The following is a 17,489-nucleotide window of genomic DNA, read 5'->3' as shown; positions in this document are numbered from 1 at the left end:
TGCCCGGAGCCAGGGACTGGGGTCCGTTCTTCCCTGGAGACTCTGACTCGGGGCCACGGTGTGGCCGCCTGGGCCCCAGGAGACCCAGCCCACTGGCCAGTGTGAGGGGAGGTGCCTCTGGGTGCTCCCGCCTCTGCTCCTCTTGGTCCTTGCTGTGTGTGTGTGCAGCCCTCTGTCCCACTGATGACTCTCGGGGGTGCAGTGGGGGGGTGCCTGGCCAGCAGGCACTGCGGGGGTGGGGGAGGGTCGGGCAGTGTCACTGTTTACGTCTCTCTCCCTCCCTCTGGACGTGAGTCCCTGAGGACAAGAACAGCATCTTATTTTCCAGGGTGTCCCCAGAGCCTGGCTTGGGGCAGGCTCCCAGGAGGGGTCAGGGGTGTCTGCAAATTAGCGGATTATTGAAGTGCCGAGGGCCAGGGCGGGGTGGGGGGTGGTGCCAGCCGAGCGCCGGTTGCGCTGTCCGCGGTGCTGAGCGTGCGGCGGGGAGTCTGCCCGCGCCCTCCCTGTGGCAGGACCCCCGGGTCTTCCGCAAGCATGTCCTGACCCCAGGCCCAGGGAGCCTGGGTCCCTCGGTGGGGTTGGGGGAGACCTCCTGAGGGTGCCCCTGAGCTGCCCTCCCTTGCCTGGTGACCACATTCCCGGCGGGCTCGCCATCCTGGGAGCCCCAGTGAGAGGTCCCCAGGGTCTCCCCACTCCAGCCCTGCAGACCCCCCCACCCCTCTTGTCTCTCCGTCTTCTGTCCTCTTGTTCAGCTGTGCCTGCTTCCCTGCCTCCTCCGGTTCCGGACCCCTTCCCGGTCCCACTCCGCCTCCCTGACTTGCTCTCGGGTCTCCGCCTCCGTCCACACGTCTGTCTCTTCGTGGGTCCGTTGCTCTCTCTTTCCTTCCTTCCGTCTCTCTCTTCTGCTTTGCTTGTCTCTGGTCTGGGCCCCGAGGCCCTGCGTTCTCTGTCTTCGGGAGGCGGGCTGGGAGCCAGCACCCACCTCTCTGTCCTGCCCTTGACCCTGGAGCCTGAGCTGGCTTGGGAGGGGGAGGCCCGGTAGGAAGGGTGTCCTGTGTCCTGCAGGGGTTCGCACGCTGGCCCCGAGTTACCGGAGGATCCTTGTGCAAATCTGCGTGTGCATGTTTGCACGTGTGCCTGCATGTGCACACACATGGGTGTGGGCACGTGTGTGGGTGTGGGCCTGCATTCATGTGTGGGCAAGTGTATGTGAGCGCCTGTGGGGTGGGTATATGTGTTAGTAAATGCATGTGCGTGTGTCGTGTGTGCACACGTGTGTACATGTGGGTGTGGGTCCGGCGTGCATGCCTGTGAACAGCGGGGAGAGGCCCTGAGTCCTTCTGGGGTGAGTGCTGGCTGGTGGGGAATCAGGGGGGAGCCCTGACTCCGATCCCTCCTGAGCTGACTTCCCTGTGGGGAGCCGTCCAGGGGGCCTGTTACTTCTTGTTGCTTTGTTGTTTTAATTAGGGTGAGCCTAATTGGTGCCCAGAGGGCTGGAGGCCCTGCCGGGCGGGGAGAGGCCCTTGCTGCTGCCTGGCAAAGCCCAGTGCACCCCAGAGTCCAGCTGGGGTCTCTCCTGCTTCTGGGGCGGGTCTGCAGGCCCTGGGAGGGCCCGGCCTGCCTCGGGAAAGCCCCTTCACCTCCTGCCCGCTTGCCTGTGAGCTGAGCTTGGGCTGCACCCTGGACCTTGGGGTGGGGGCACAGCCTCTCGTCCCGGCTCCCTGGGAGGGACTGAGGGCCTGTCCTGCGGCTGTCCTTCTGTCAGCACTCCATCCACGTGTCTGTCTAGCTACGTGAGCCGCCCCACACACGGGTCATTTGTTAGCCAGGCATTTGTTCAGGACTTGTTGCGTGTCAGCCGGCGCTGAGCACGCCGTACGAGCAGTGCTGTGCCTGCCTGGGGCGGGGGGCTCACGCGCCCTCGTCCCCGCCGGGTCCTCTCAGCTCACGCTTATTACTTCGCATCTGTCCCCCTCCACCCTGCTCCACCCTGTGCTCCACGGCCCCGTGTGCTGCCAGCGTGTCCTGCGTACAGTCCGGACGTGAGAGTGCCAGGCTTCCTATGTCCCGCAGAAAAGGGGCAAGGAGGGCAGGGCGGGCTGGAGTTGTCCCTGCCAGGATGCAGGTGTGGTGCTGGTCCTGGTCACTGAGGGGTGAGGAGAAGCCACGGGGCTGAGTGGGGACCCGGAGCCCACAGGCCAGGTGGCTCGTGTTCCGGGAGGGGCAGGTGCTTCTCACAAGGACGAGGGGGATGGAAGGTGTGGGCAGGGCAGTGGGCAGGGCGGGTGGGTCCTGGACCCTGGGGCTGAAGCAGGTGGGGGCAGCCCCTCTGCCGTGTAGGGAGACTTGCAGCCACGAAGGGCAGGAGGTGGAGGGGCGGGGGATTCACCGGGGCTCCAGCTGGAGTGCCGCTGGGCTGGCCCAGGATCCAAGGACTCGTGGGCGACTAGAGTCCTGGGGGTGAGGGCGTGGGGTCCAGACCCCAGGAGTCCAGGCCCATCCGACCATGACTGCAGGGACAGGGCGGGGGGAAGTGCAGGGCGTGCACTGGGAGAAGGAGGGGACGGCGCACCCACAGCCCGGCCGCCCGAGCTGACCACCTGGCGTGTCCTGGGGCACCAGCGCCCGCCCCGCCCAGTTTCCTCAGTGGCCCCTGCCTCACCCTTTGGTCCTGAGGGGGGATTCCAGCTGGCACAGGGCCAGGGTCCCCTCAGACTCTGGGGACGTCCTCCTGCTGGAGAGAGCCCCAGAACCCCGAAGTCCCGAGCAGCCCCACCCCATCCTGGCCCCAGCCTGGGGCTCCCCTTCCTAGTCCTTGGGGACAGCAGAGAGACGTGTCCCAGCTCAGGCAGGTGGGGCCCCAAGGGGACACTTCCAACCGCACTTCTTGCTTTACTCCAAATTAAACCGGAGTCTCTTTCCAGGAGTGTAATTAGAGCTGAGAGGCCCCCTCCCCCCGCCCGCACGGGGCCTCCTGGGGTGGGGCGGGCTCTTGCAGCTGCTCAGTGGGGGGAAGTTGAGCAGAGAGGCCGTGGGCTGGGACACTGGCTGGACTGAGCCAGCGGGTAGACCAGGGACCTCACACCTGAGTGTGGGGTGACGCTGTCCAAGGGACAAGACACACCCTGTCTCAATGACCAGAGAGACTTGTGGGCTGACGGCACCACGTTCGGCCCCTGGAGCCACTGGGTGTCTACCCTTCCTGCGTCCCATGACTGTGGTCCTGCCAGGGGGTCTCTCTGCCCCGTCAGGTCCGGGTTCGCTGGACTTCTCTCTTGTCCCCATCTGAGGCTGGAAACAGCCCCTCCCACACGTGGCTGAGACCTGGGGCTGAGTCCAAACAAGGGCCTGGAGCAGAAGAGGGAGGGCTGTCGGGGCCTCATTATCGGGCGTCTGAGTGAGGTTGGGGTCCCTGCAGGTGGTATCTGTGGGGCGTCCCTGGTGACTGGTGGTCCAGGGGGGCAGGCGGGCGTTTGAGAACCCCACCCCCAGGGTGGGCAGGCATCTGGCTGAGTGGAGCTGCCCTGTGCCTGACCCCAGGCACCTCCCTCTGACCAGGCCCGGGAACCTGGGGACAGGCCCGCCTGCCCTGGGCTGTGGAACCCCAGGCAGAGGTGGGCGGAGTGGAGACACCCGGCCGGGTGTTTACAGAGGAACCACTCTCGCCCTCGCCCCTGTGTCTCCTCTGCTTCAGAATCGCTTACACTCTTCTGCGAGGGGACCAGAGCCACACCCTCCTGGGCACTGGCTGCAGCCCCCACCCGCCCCAAAGGCCTGGTGCGCCTGGGCAGGAGGGAGCCAAACTGCTGGACTCAGGCCTGAGCCTCTGGCCCTGGGGTGTCCCCAAGGTGGGCTGGGTCCACTCCCGGGCTGCACGGTTCTACATGGGTGGGGAGAGGTGTGTGGGGGAGTCGCTGGACAGAGTGGCAGGCAGTGCGCAGACGCTTCGGGTGCAGCCACCTGACCCGGCAGCCCCTCGGGAGCGTTGGCCCAGCCCCTGCAACCTGCCCACATCACAGGCCCCTGGGACGGGACGCTGGGTGGAGATGGAGGGAGGTTTCACCGGGACCCCAAGGACCTTCTGTCATCCTCAGGGCCTGGGCTGCTCGTCCCCAAGGCAGGTGTGGTCCCCAGGCCCTGGTGGGGGCTGGGCTGGGTGCCTGGGGCCCTGTTCCTGCTCACTCCCAGGCCTCCAGCGCCCCAGGGCCCACAGGTACAGCCCACTGGTCTCCGAGCTGCTCAGGGACAGTCCCAGCAGCGGGCGCCCGAGCTGGAGAGTGTTCGGCCAGACCACTGTGGCCACTTTGATTCTGATTGAGTCTCAGGGCCAGATTTAGGGCGTTTCAGCCCGGCCCACCCTGTTCTGTGGGAGGTGGTTGGGGTGGTGGCCGGGGCCGTCGTCTGTGTGTGGGGGCATTGGGGGGGTGCTGCAGAGTCCCCCGCCCGTCTCTTTCTTGGGTCCATAGCTGGTGGGCAGAAGGGGAATGGCGGGTAGCCTCTAAATTAGTTGCCAACTTGTGAGAAGGAGGAGCCTTTATGCGAAATGCACTTTTCCACCTGCTTTGATGAAACCCCTGGGGCGGCAGCAGGTCCCTCAGATCTGGAGGGACCCTGCAGAGGGGCTGGGCTGTGCACTGCTGGGGGCTGCCCCTCCAGGCTCAGGCTGGGTGCTGTCGCCCAGGGCCCACAGGGCGTGGGCCTGGCACCCTCTCCATGGGTCCCGTGGTTGGTGCACTTGCCGAGGTCAAGGAAGCCAAGTCTGTGCCTTGGGGGGCAGGACCCTTAGCCCTGGGCTTGGAGCTGGTTTTGCTGCTGAGCTCCAGGCTCTGCCCTCTACCCCCCACCCCCAGGGAGGAATGGATGTGGTGTCTTCTGGTTACTTGGCCTGTGGGGGGGCGGAGCAGGTGCAGGGTCGGAACCTCCCCTCCAGCTCTGCCCCCTGGGTGTGCTGCTGCCCTGCCCTGTCTGGGCGGCCCTAGCTCCACCGCCCTGCCGCCCCACCCCTGCTGGGCTGGCCACTCCTCACCCCAGGGGCCCTCCCTGCTCTGGCCAGCTCTCCAGCCACCCACTTCTTTTCAGTGATCTTGTTCCCTGGAAGGCCGTGTGGCTGTCCCCTCCCGCCGCCCTGACAGAGGCCCAGGCAGGCGGCTCACACCGCAGACTGGCTGCCTTGGTTCTGGAGGCGGGCGGTCCAAGATCAAGGTGTCTGTAGGCCTGGTTTTGGTGACCCTGCCTTCCCACTGTCACAGCTCCGGGCTCTTCCTGTCCTCAGGGACACCAGCCCTGTTGGGTTGGGGTCCACCTTAGGACCTCCTTCGGGGCCTGTCTCCGAATATAGTCCCGAATACAGTCCCACCCGGGCCTGGCACTGCGGCTACGGGACGAGCGCCCCCCCCCCCACCCGGGACCCAACAGCACTGTGCCGGGTCCCCGGGCTGCAGGCCGAGCTCCCCACGCCCGTGCCCCAGGGCCCCACGTCCACCCCGGGGATCCGGGTGGCGGTGTGACTAACCCCAGGTTCCGCCTGTCTGTGGGCCCCTGTTGTCTAATCCAGCACCTTCCTCCCTGGCTTGCCCTTCTTCTGACCCTGGGTCCTTTGTCTTTCTTCCCAGCCCCCAGCCTCTGGGTCTAAAGAAGCCCCAGCAGCACCAGCAGATGAGCTGTTAGGGTGGGCTGAGCCAGGGTCCCCCCGCCCACCAGGGCACCCTCCCTGCCCAGATCAGCACATGGGTGGGGTTCCCTGGGTGCAGTGCAGCCCCCTGCCTGGGGGGAGTCCCCGGGGGCCTGTAGTGTTTCTTCCCACTCTGCCTGCTGTCCTCGTTCTAGGAATGCAGTGCGGGGGCTGAGCAGCCTCCGGAAGTCAGAGCTTCCCTCTTCCCATCCCCCGGTCTCCACTGGGTGCGGCGTTTCCACGGGGATGGGGCTGCGGCGGGAGTCCCTGCAGGTCTGCACCCAGCAGGGTGGCCCCGCCCTCCAGCTGCCCTCCAGCCCTGCCCCCGACTGTGTAACGGGGCCCGGGGTGCTGGACTCTGAGGGCTTCCCTCCTGGGGTGGGGGTGGGGCGTCCATCCCTGTGCTGAGTCAGGAAGGGGGTGCAGGGGCCCTCAGAGTCTCCAAGTCTTGGCCAGAGCTGCAGTTACAGGGGAGCAGGTGGGCGGCTCCCCACAGGTGAGTGGCTCCCCACAGGTGAGTAGGTAAATACAAACAAAAGCTGACTCTCTGATGCTTTAAAGTCCTCAGCCGAGGACATTTTTTCTCATTGCTTTAGAGACAGATGAAGGGAGAGAGAAACAGTGGTTGCCTCCCTTATGCATCCGGACCGGGGATCGAACCCTCAACCTTTGGGTTATTGGGACGGTGCTCCAACCAGCTGAGCCACTCTGGCCTGGGCTCAGCTGCTGTTCTAATCTGATAAATCCTGCAGCCACCTGAGCTAAATGTTGTTGTGAACACCCCCTTTGAAAAGGTGAAGCTGTTATCGTGAGATACGGAAAGTGTCGGCCTGGGAAACCAGGCGGACAGCGCGCTGGGCGTCGTCCCGCGGCCCTCCCCGGGCCCCTCCCTGCAGCCCTGCCCCTCCCACACCCCACGCGGATCCCGTTCTCCACGTCCGTGATCTCGTCCTTCCAAGGACATTACAGGGATGGGGCCGCACCTTCTGGGACGGCCTCTCTCACTGCGCAGTGTCGGAGGGAGGCGGGAGTTCCTCGAATTCTGGGCGTTTCTGCTGCTGAGTAGTGCTGTGCGCGTCCGGGCCGCGGTCTGTTTTGACCGGCCCCTGTTCAAGGGCGTCCGGGTGGCTTCCTGCTCTTGAAACGTCACGAACAAAGCTGCCTCCCTTGCCCGTGTGCAGGGTGATGGTGTGAGCTTCCGTCCCTCCACTGGTGTTGCTGGGCCGAGCGGCAGCTGGATACCCACTGGTGTTGGCGTGGCCGTGGCCTGTCACGCGTCTGGCCTTCCCACCTGCCGTGTGTGGCTGAGCCTCGCCTCGGTGTGCTCCCCGCCACTGGGCGCTGTCCCTGCGCTTATTTCCGGTCTCCTGTGTGTGTGCCGTGGGCTTTGTGTGGTCGCAGTGCCCTCCCCGCAACTCGGGGGAGGTCAGACAGCCTTGGCGCGTGGCTCCTTTGCTCTCCGTCCGTCTGTCATGTGAAATGTTTCTGCATAAACTCTGCTCGTGTTCCGGTTGGCTTTATTCCATTTTCAAGTTAACAGTGGTCACAGTCAAGATTTTTTCCCAGTTTTTGGCCTTCGGACTATGATCTGTCTTGTAAATTCCTGGAGGTCATCACGTTTGGGATCCACTCAGCCTCTTGAACCTGAGGGTTTAAGTCCTCAGCCCGCCCTCGCTGGGCCTTGCCCCCTGGGCTCCGATCCACTAGTCTGGGCGTCCAGCGCGCCCTCACGGGCCTGCCCTCTCACTTGGGCCTCGTGTCCGCTGCGGCCACTGGGCTCCTTTTTCCTTTCCCTCCGCTGGCGGGGGGCCCCTGTCCTCTTAGCTCTGCTCCCGGCTGTTCTGCTTTTCAGCCGTAAAACTGCCACTAGACCCTTCTCAATGTCCTGTGTCCCTCAGAGGAGGGCTTCTGTCTGTCCCTAGTACAGCGGCAACTGTCTGTGGAAGAGCAGGTGGTTCCGACCCCTCTGACACCTTAGGGTGAGGTGGCTGTAGCTGAGGGTCGCCAGTTCTCGGGTCTCCCTGGCGTTCTGAGTGAGTTTTGGTTGAAACCTGGACATTTTCACATTATTTTCTGAGACTCTGTTTGTTATTTAAGCCTTTTTTAGCTGAGTCTCTGGTCCTGACCCTTGAGGGGACCAGGGCTCTCTGCCTTGCCCTGTGTGGGAGGAGAACCCTTCGGGGCAGGGACACTTCTCTGTGCCGGGGGTCAGTGTGCAGGCCTCTGTCCTGCTGCCCGGGGGCTCCAGCCTGCTCCAGTGCAGGGAGCCAGCCCGGGCCCTGGGCCTGTGCTCCGGCTCAGCCTGGTGGGGGTGGGAGGCTGAGAGCCACAGGCTGTCTCCATGGCAACGCCAGCAGCCTCCTGGGCTGGAAGCAGCACCTGGAAAGTCGGTGACTAAGCAGTTCCTGGCCACGTGCAGGTGCTGGTGCTGCCCCTCAGCTCCCGTCTCCTGGGCGGGGCCCCGCGGGCTGGCACCCCTGCTGCAGCCTGGTCTGCAGGCCCCTCGGCTGTTCGGTGTGAGCGGGGCTGGGTGTGTGGCCAGGCTGGGAAGGCTGGGGGTGACCCAGAGGCTCCTGCACCGACAGCTGTTGACCTGTGGGACCCCGAATCTGGGGCTGCGGGTGAGATCTGGGGTGAGGGTTCGGGGAGCCAGGTGGTGGCTGCAGCTGTGTGGGAGCGTGCCCTCACCGTGGGTGCTGGTGCAGATGGGACCGCCAGCCTGTCCGCCGAGTGTCCGAGTGTGCTGGTGGCCTGCGGCTCCTGTTCTTGTCCCCATGCAGGCTCACGGGCCTGTGGTGCCGTGTGTCTGAGCGTGTGTCCCTACGACCCCATGTCCGTGCGTGGAGTGGGAGGCACTGGGCTGCTGGGCCTGGGTGGACAGCCAGTGTGTGCTCTGGGCTGCGTGTTTTATGTAGGGGCAATCATAATTTAGGTAAAATGTTGCATTTTACCTTTTTCTTTTGGTCTAGCAGTGTGTCAAGGTGAACCACAGGCCGTAGTGGTCATTCTTTCACCGTGTGCAGTTCCGGGGCTTTCGGTGCCTCCAAGACCTGCATGGCCAGCACCACTTCCTGTCCACTGTAGAACACGTCCGTGGCCCCCGCAGAAGCCCGCAGCCGTGCGCAGTCCCGACCCCCGCCCCAGGCTCCCAGGCCCCAAGCAGGACCGCCGCACTTCCTGTGTCCATGGGAGTGTCCGCCTCACGCAGCACGAGGCCCTCTGTGCCGGGCTCTTCACTCCCTGTAATGCGCTTAAGGCGCATCCGTGCTGCGCATGCGTCAGCTCGGCACCGGTCTGTTAACATTGCGTCACAGACCCACTGGTTCTGTCTTGTTGTTTGTAGTGGCCACACAGGTCCCGCTGCCGTGACACTGTGCTATTGCTGACTCCGAGAGGGCTGTTTGGGGTTACTCATTGTCCCTGCTGTGGCCTCTTAATTCTGTGTGACTTGATGGGACAGGTTTCCGGAGTGGGAGCGGCCGGCTGGAGGCGCTGGCCCGATGCACGGGGCGGCCGCGAGTCCCGGGAGGTTGGCACGTCCGTTCCTCCCACTTCCTGTTCGCATTCTGTTCGGTCAGCCAGGACTCTTGAAATGAGATTAGATGAGAATCATGGTAGTGATTTTTATTTCATTACCTGATTTTAAAGGAAACCCTTCCTGATCAATGTGGGTTTGCGGGCACTGTGAGAGTGGACTTTGTGCATTGGATAGATTATGCAGAAAAGATCTTGCTTTCTAAAAAAAATCATTCCATTTATTAAAGTTACAAATCTAAGAACAGAGCTCTTTAAAAATACTTAATTCCAGAGCCCTGGATGGTGTAGCTCAGTGGATTGAGCAGGGGCCTGCGAGCCAAAGAATTGTGGTTCAGCTCCCAGTCAGGGCACATGCCTGGGTTGCAGGCCAGTTCCCAGCAGGGGATGCAGAGAGGCAACCATACATTGATATTTCCCTCCCCCTCTCCTTCCCTTCCCCTCTAAAGAGAAATTAAATTTAAAAAAAAAACCCTTAATTCTGCCTGTGACAGTAGGGATGGACCTTGAAGGCATCTTGCTAAGTAAGTGAAATAAGTCAGAGAAAGACAAATATTGTGCTTACACTTGGGACCTAGAAACCCACAGACACACGAACACACCCAACCCATGAAGGGGCGGACCTGCGGCCACGAGAGGGTGTTGGGGCAGGGACTGCAGGAAGGTGTCACAAGCTGCAGACCTCCAGGTGTTCGAGCCGTCAGTGCTGGGGGCACGCTGAGGGACAGCCACCGCCAGCAGACCAAGAGGAAGGTGCAGAGTGTGCCACCTCCGGGAGGCACTGTGTCCTCTCGTCTTCGTGCGGGGGAGACATGGGCGTGGGCTGGACCGTGGGCGTGGGCTGGACCACGCCGTGCTCACGCCCTGAACTTGCACAGGGAGGTGTCGTGATTATTTCTCAACAAAACGGAAAAATTTTAGATTCAGCTTACGAAAGTTACACATTTGCATTCGGCGATTTTTAACAATGCTTTGGAAGGAGACTCTAATAGTACTGCATCCCATTTCATAAACTTAATATGCCAAACGTTTACAGTTCATTTGTAAATTTACTATAACTGGACCTTCCCACTGAGTACAGTATGTCCAGTGCATAAGTATAAATATGGTGGATCATACATTTGCTTAAAAGCTCTGGTGTTTTTTACCAACTTTTAAAGTTTTCAACTTGAAACCCCAAGTCTAAGTCACTGTTCCCTTTACATGTAAACAATCAGAACCTCTCAGGCCTGCTGCTGGTGTGTTCTGGCAAGCTCTCTGCACCGCACCCCCAAACAGAGGCAGGAAGAGCGACCTGCATGAACTTCCCCTCCTTTCATCACCAGGCCTTGTGGGGATTGAGCACATGGCTGCACCAGGCAATCACTGCGGGGCCCCTGCTGGGATCCAGATGCAGCCTGGGACCACATCCCTGGGCCGGGACACCTGGGTTTGCCACGGGGTGTCTAGACGCCTGGAGGACCAGAAGCCCTACGTGGAGCGTGACCCCCCCCCCCTCAGAGCTCTCGGCCCTCACTGCACTGGCCGAGCGCACGTTCACACTCACACCTGGCTGGCAGCGCCCCGCTCACTGCTCTGACCCGCGTTTCTCTCCCTTTCATGTGCCTGTAAATGGTGAATTTGGAATTTTGCAAGAAACTCGTGCACCGCCCTGCAGGTGTAACCACGTCTTCCAGTCCCATCCCTGTGCCACGTTCCTGCCAGCTCCGCCCCTTCCCCTCCTGGTGGTCACAGCTGCGTGAACCTGTGCTCGTGGTCGCAGTATGTGGGGGGCGTACGTCAGTGTCCACGAGCAGCAGTGTTGTGGTCATGGTGTGTGCGGTGTTTACGCGCAGACACCGAAGTGTTGCACGGCCGGACTCGTTTCCTCTCCACGCTGCTTCCGCCGTGTGCAGGCAGCACAGCGCTCCGCCATGCGAAAGGTCCCTGTGCGCGTGGGAGCCGTGGGCTCTCCTCTTTCCCACGGCGGCAGGCGCTGCTGCGAGCGTGCTGCGCGGAGGTCTTTGGGCGGTTCGTGTGGTGTGTCTGGTGGAGTTGGAAGTAGCTCTTCCTGGGTGATAGGGCTGCTTATTTTACAACGTTCCAGAAGCAGCCCGATGCTCCCAGAAATGTTCTGTCCGCAGTGGCCTCCTCCACCAGTCGGCTGCCTCGAGACGTCTCTGTCTGTCCCGGTGTTTGCTAGACGGTGGAGGGAAATGGTGTCTCCTTGTCACTTTAATCTGAATTCCCCTGATTGCTAGTGGTTTTGAGCATCTTCTCTCTCGTCATTTGTTGATTTTTCTGATAGGTCATGTTTTTCATATGAAGTTATAGTGATTCTTTATATGTTCTGGAAACCAATTATATCACTTATAAGCATTGCAATCATTTTTTCTTTCCATTTTCTCTGCAGCATCTTTCGTGATATGGTTAACGTTTTATGATGGTCAAATCTATCCATCTGTTACTTTGCGGTTAGTGATTTTCATCTTCTTTAGAATCGCAGAATTGTTTTCTTGAGGTTTTCCCCCCCAAAGGTTTAAGTTTTGCTTTCTGTACTCAGGTCTCTTTTTGATTTCCAATTTTTTAAATTTTGCCACAGTAGACTAACATGAAAACTTGCCGTTGTCATCATTAAGTGCACGGTGCGGCGGTTCAGGTGTCCTGATGTGCCGGGCGGCCCCCATCCCCATCCCTCTGCACAAGTCTCTCCATCCCTCGGAAGTGACACGCCCTCCCACTCCCCTCCCAGCCCACAGCCGTTCTGCCCTCTGTCTGTGTGGTTTTCATGACCCCCAGCTCCTCACGTGGGTGGGATCCGACAGCATTTGTCTGTCTGTGATGGGCTCAGATCACTTATCCTCCCAGACCCACACTGCACCCTGCCCTGGAACGTCGGTCCTTTGCAGGTCGATAGCCTGTGGTAAGCACACACCATAACCTGCTTCTCTGCTCCTCCGTGGCGACCCCGCGTGCCTCCCACGTTCTAGCGGCTGCGGATGCAGCTGCCGTGAACCTGGGTTTGCAGACACCTCGACACCCCGCGTTCATTCCCTCCGGTGTGCACCTACAGCCCAGTGTGCAGGGTCCCAACCTGCGAGGACCTCCCAGACTGACTGCTGCCGCGGCTGCGCCGTTTACAGACCCCCAGCAGCACCGAAGGCGTCCTGCCTCTCCTCACCCTGCCGACGCGGGCTCACTCCTGCGTCTTCCCTGACTGCAGCCCCCAGGGGGGTGGGAGCCGGGGGCCCATCTGACTCGTTTCCGGGTGGGGCGCCTTCCATATGTATGTTGGCCGTTCGGGGTTTGTTGTCGTTATCGGTTTGTGGGGCTTCTTCCTGTGGTCTGGCTCCTAACTCCTTGTCAGACTTGATTGTGAATGTCCCCTCCCACCCTTCAGGCTGCCTCTCAGCCCGTGGTCCCTCCGATGGGCCAGAGCTGTAGATTTTGGGGGGGACTCGGCGGGGCTCCCGTCGCTGCCCATGCTCTTGGCCTCTCGCCCTTTGCTGAATCCAATGTCGCCCGGAGTTTCTTCTGTATTTTCTTCTAAGAATTGTATTCTCTAAGGTCTTACATTTAAATCTCTGACCCATTTTTAGTTGGGTTTTGTATGTGGTCTAAGAGATGGGGCCAACTTTTTTTTTTGCGTGAGGAAATCCACGTATCCCGGCCCATGTGGGGGAAAGACTGACTGTCTTTCCCCCACTGATGGGCTCTGACACCGTCGTTGAAACCCAGCCGAGCGCGTGTGAGGCTGCGTCTCCGGGCCATCGTTCTGTTCTGTGTCTGCATGTCCGTCCTTCTGCCAGCGCCACCTGTTTGCATTGGTGCAGTTTTGCAGTAAGTTTAAAAAATGTTTTAAATTAAATTTACCGAAATGATGTTGGTTAATTACATGACCTGTTGCAAGCGTACACTTCTGTGTTACGTCATCTGCCTGTTGCCCTGTGTGCCCACCGCCCAAGGTCCAGTCTCCTTCCGTCACCGGGCACTTGGCCCCCTCTTCCTCTTCGTCCTCCCCCCACTGGTGACCACCACGCTGTTGGCTGTGTCTGTGAGTTGGTCTGTCTGCTGCTTTCTCTTTGACGTCCCACATATGAGTGAAATCACGGTTCTTGTCCTTTTCTGCCTGACTTAAATTTAGCATCATCTTCGCAAGATCCACCCATGTTGTCGCAAATGGCGGTCTTTCATCATATGACTGAGTGGTGTCCATAGCATCTATGTAGCACTTCTTCTTTTTTTTTAAAGATTTTATTTATTTTTAGAGAGAGGGGGAGGGAGAAAGGAAGAGAAAGAAAGGGAGAGAAACATCAATGTGCAAGAGAAACATGCCCCTAACCCGGCCCACAACCCAAGCAGGTGCCCTGACTGGGAATTGAACCAGCGACCCTTTGGTTCGCAGGCCAGCGCTCCATCCACTGAGCCCGCCAGACAGGGCTGTACCACTTCTTTAGCCAGTCGTCCATCCAAGGGCACGAGGATAAAAATCATATGATCATATCAATACAGCAGAGAAAACAGTTGACAAGATACAATATCTATTTATGACGGAAAAACTCAGTAAGATGGGCGTAGAAGGAAAGTAACTCAACATAGGGAGGGTGCAGGACAGACCCTCAGCTCACAGACTCAGCAGTGAGAACTGAGAGCTTCTTCTCTAGACTCGGGGACAAGTCCAGGCTGTCCACGCTCACCTCTCTTACCCAACGTGGTGTGGAAGCCCTGGCCAGAGCAGGGGGGCAAGAGAGAGAAATCCACGGCATCCAAGCTGGGAGTGAAAGTAGAAACCCTGAAAGACTCCAGTAAAAGACTATCGGAAACAATAATCAAATACAATAAAGTAGCAAAATACAAAGTCAGGGCACAAAAGTCTGTAGCATTCTATTATGCTAACAGTGAAATATCAGAAAAGTAAATGATGAAAACAATTCCATTTGCAATTGCAACACGGAGAATAAAGTACTTAGAATAAACCTAACAGAAAGTGAAGGACCTACCCTGCCTGTTGTAGCTCAGTGGACTGAGCGCGAGCTGCGGACCAAAAAGGGTCGCCGGTTCGATTCCCAGTCAGCACACGTGCCTGTGTTGCGGGCCAGGTTCCCAGTGGGGCCATGTGAGAGGCAACCACACGATGATATTTCTCTCCCTCCCTTCCCCTCTCTCTAAAAATAAGGTAAATAAAGTCTTTTAAAAAAAGAAAAGAGAAAGTGAAGGGCCTGCACGCTAAAAAACAGTGAGTTTTAAAATCAGGAAATGCAAATCCTCCAATTTTATTCTTTTCCAAGATTGTTTTTGGCTTATAGGGACCCTTGAGATTCCATGTGAATTTTAGGATGAGCTTTTCTATTTCTGAAAAAAATGTCTGGAAATCTGATAGGGATTGCATTGAACCTGAGGTCGCTTCGGGGAGTCTTGACATCTTAACGATATTGTTTTCTTTTTCTTTTTTAAAGATTTTATTTATCTTTAGAGGGGAAGGGAAGGAGAGAGGGAGAGAAATATTGATGTGTGGTTGCCTCTTGTGTGTCCCCTGCTGGGCAACCCAGGCATGTGCCCTGACTGGGAACCGAACCGCCATCCTTTGGTTCTCAGGCCCACACTCAGTCCACTGAGCTACACCAGCCAGGGCCGATACTGTTTTCTAATTCATGAATGTATGTCTTTCTGTTCTTTCATTTCCCTCAGCAGTGTTTGTAGTTCTCAGCGTACAAGTCTTTTGCCTCCTTGATTAATTTTATTCCTGAGTATTTTATTCTTTTTCATGCTATTATAAATGGATTAAAAATGTTTTTAATCGTTCATGGCAGGTGCATAGAAATACAACTTGTCTTTGTGTTCATTTTATATCCTGAAACATTGAATTCATTAGTTACAGTAATTTTTAAAAAGGTTTTATTTATCTATCTTTAGAGGGGAAGGGGGGAAGGAAAGAGGGAGAGAAACATCAATGTATGGTTGCCTTTCGTGCGTCCTCTGCTGTTAACTGGCCTGCAGGGAACTGGCCTGCAACCCAGACACGTGCCCTGAATGGGAATCGAACTGCGATCGTGTGGTTCGCAGGCCTGCGCTCAATCCACTGAGCTATACCAGCCAGGGCAGTTACAGTAATTTTTGGTGGGTTTTCTACATACAAAACGTTGAGATTTTTACAGGGACTGCATTGAATGTGTAGATTAGTTGGAACAAAGGGACATCCAGAGATGCCATACTTGAATGGCACTTGTAGTGAACTTTAAACTTGAGAACTTGAGTCTGTAATTCTGGAAACTTCTCACTTGTTGTCTCTTCAGATGTTGCTTCTTTGGGATTCTTTCCTGGAACTCACATTAGGTGTGGGATCGCTTACCTTCTGTCTGGCTGTTTTTCTGTCTTTCTGACTCTGTGGGTGAAGTCTTACTTCTGTTTTCTAAGCCATTAATACTATCAAAGCACGTCAACAGCCTCGAGTACGACTCATTATTATTATTGATATTTCAGTAACTATTTGTTTATTGCCAGGACTTCTAGTTTCTGCCCTCTCGTTTCATGATTTTCTGACCTCCACTGAGCAAAGTTGGTTTTCCGAGAGTTGACACCGGAAGCTGAGTCCCTCTCAGCACGGTCCTCGTGCCCGACGGGATTTGTTTCGAATGGGTTTTCCTGCTGCTCTTCTTTTTTCCCACCTGAGAGTTTTGATCTTATTTTGACTCCAGTGCCCCCCTCGAATTTTAGTCCTCACTGCAGTGTATTCAGGGCCACAGAGACGTCTCCACCAAGATCCCAGGTACATTTCGGTGGCCAACAGGCCACAGCCAGCGGGATTGCTGGGGACCTGGCTGTGGGCTGAGGGAGCAAGGAATCGGGATGGAGCCTTGGTTTCGGCTTCAGTGACAGGTGACTGGTCACCGCGAGGGGGACACTGGGAAGGGGCAAGACTGCGAGTAAGAATCGGAAACTCTTCAGTGACCATGGTGTTGCTGCAACTCTGAACTTCAAAAACAAGGACATTTTTAAAAAAGATGTTTATTTTTAGAGAGAAGGGAAGGGAGAGAGAAAAAGACGGAGAGAAACATCCATGTGTGGTTGCCTCTCATGGGCCCCCCACTGGGGACCTGGCCTGCAACCCAGGCCTGTGCCCTGACTGGGAATCAAACTGGTGACCCTTTGGTTTGCAGGCCGGTGCTCAATCTACTGAGCCCCACCAGCCAGCTAAAAACAAGGCCATTTTTAATACTTGCGTTAAAGTTTGGAACGCAGTTCTTTAGGTGTATAATGTTAAAGGCTTTTGGTTGATGTCCAGGTGGAAATGTTTAAAATGCAGAGCCCAGAATTCCAGATTGGAGCTAAATGTGTTGGTTTGGAGTAATAAGCACACCGTGGTATTCAGAGCTATAGGGGGTCCATAGAGTGAGCCCTGGGGTATCGAGTCTGGCAGAGGAGGCGAAGCTGGCAAGTGAGACGTAGAAGCGGCTCCCGGGGAGTTCAGAGAAAACGAGAGGGATGAATGACGGGCACGAGAAGCGACCGTGTAATAAAACCACTCAAGTGTTGGAACGGGGAGGAAGTGGGGTGGGGGCCGCGGTGGACACAGCTGAAGTGACAGGAACGGGTGGAGAGGGGCTCCCACGGCACCGGCAGAGCGTGGGGGAGGGGCGCTGCCGCAGAGGTGGGTGTGGGGTCTTCCCTTTCGTCGTCAAGTTGCACTGTTTTCATGTGAACGGAACTGATTGGGATGGTTCTACTGAGCCCACCTTCCCGACCCTGGTGCCCATGGGATCCTGCGGCACAGTGAAGAGGGGCCATCTGTCCAGGACCGTCAAGCTCCATCTTGGGAGGTCGTTCTGGGGGCGTGGTGCCCGCAGGCCGGAGGACGACGCAGGCGGAAGGGTGGTGGGAGGGGGTGCTGCCTTCTCACTCTGTCTGTGTCTGCCAGGATCCTGGCCACGGCCGGCACCGACTTCGACCTGCGGACGCTGCGGGCCGTGCGGGTGCTGAGGCCCCTCAAGCTGGTGTCTGGGATTCCGAGTGAGTCTGGGAAACCCACGGAGGCGCCAGCCTGCTCCTCCCCCGGCCCGGGCCACGGCCGGACCAGGGGCCTGTGACTAGGGCACCGGGCGGAGCCGGAGCAGCGGCCTCTGGGGGGGGCGCCCTCCAAACGACGGCCCGAGGGGGACTCGGCTTCCGGGCTGTGTCCTCGGCGGTCACCGCCAAGATGGCCTCCGCAGCCTCCGCCCTTCCCTCCCAGCAGTCCCTGCTCGTCCTTCCCACAATTCTCTGCGCTCCCCTTCCAGAATCTTCTGCAGCTCCCGCTCGGGATCCCCTC

The 17,489-nt window shown here is 58.3% G+C and overlaps 1 protein-coding gene across 1 annotated transcript in view; it reads left to right on the top strand.

Annotated features, from left to right (window-relative positions):
- The window catches only part of CACNA1B (calcium voltage-gated channel subunit alpha1 B), a 128,364-nt gene that overhangs the window by 5,046 nt on the left and 105,829 nt on the right, over positions 1–17,489 (top strand). The window contains exon 4 of the mRNA XM_053667845.1: positions 17,100–17,191. Within this exon, the coding sequence (XP_053523820.1) occupies positions 17,100–17,191 (92 nt within the window). The remainder of the gene's footprint in view (positions 1–17,099; positions 17,192–17,489) is intronic.

The sequence above is a fragment of the Artibeus jamaicensis genome, unplaced genomic scaffold, assembly GCF_021234435.1.
Source record: "Artibeus jamaicensis isolate MK-2021 breed Jamaican fruit bat unplaced genomic scaffold, CSHL_Jam_final contig_471, whole genome shotgun sequence".
Classification (NCBI taxonomy): Eukaryota; Metazoa; Chordata; class Mammalia; order Chiroptera; family Phyllostomidae; genus Artibeus; species Artibeus jamaicensis.
The sequence above is the reverse complement of the archived record's forward strand: the minus strand, read 5'-3'. Positions and strand labels throughout refer to the sequence as shown.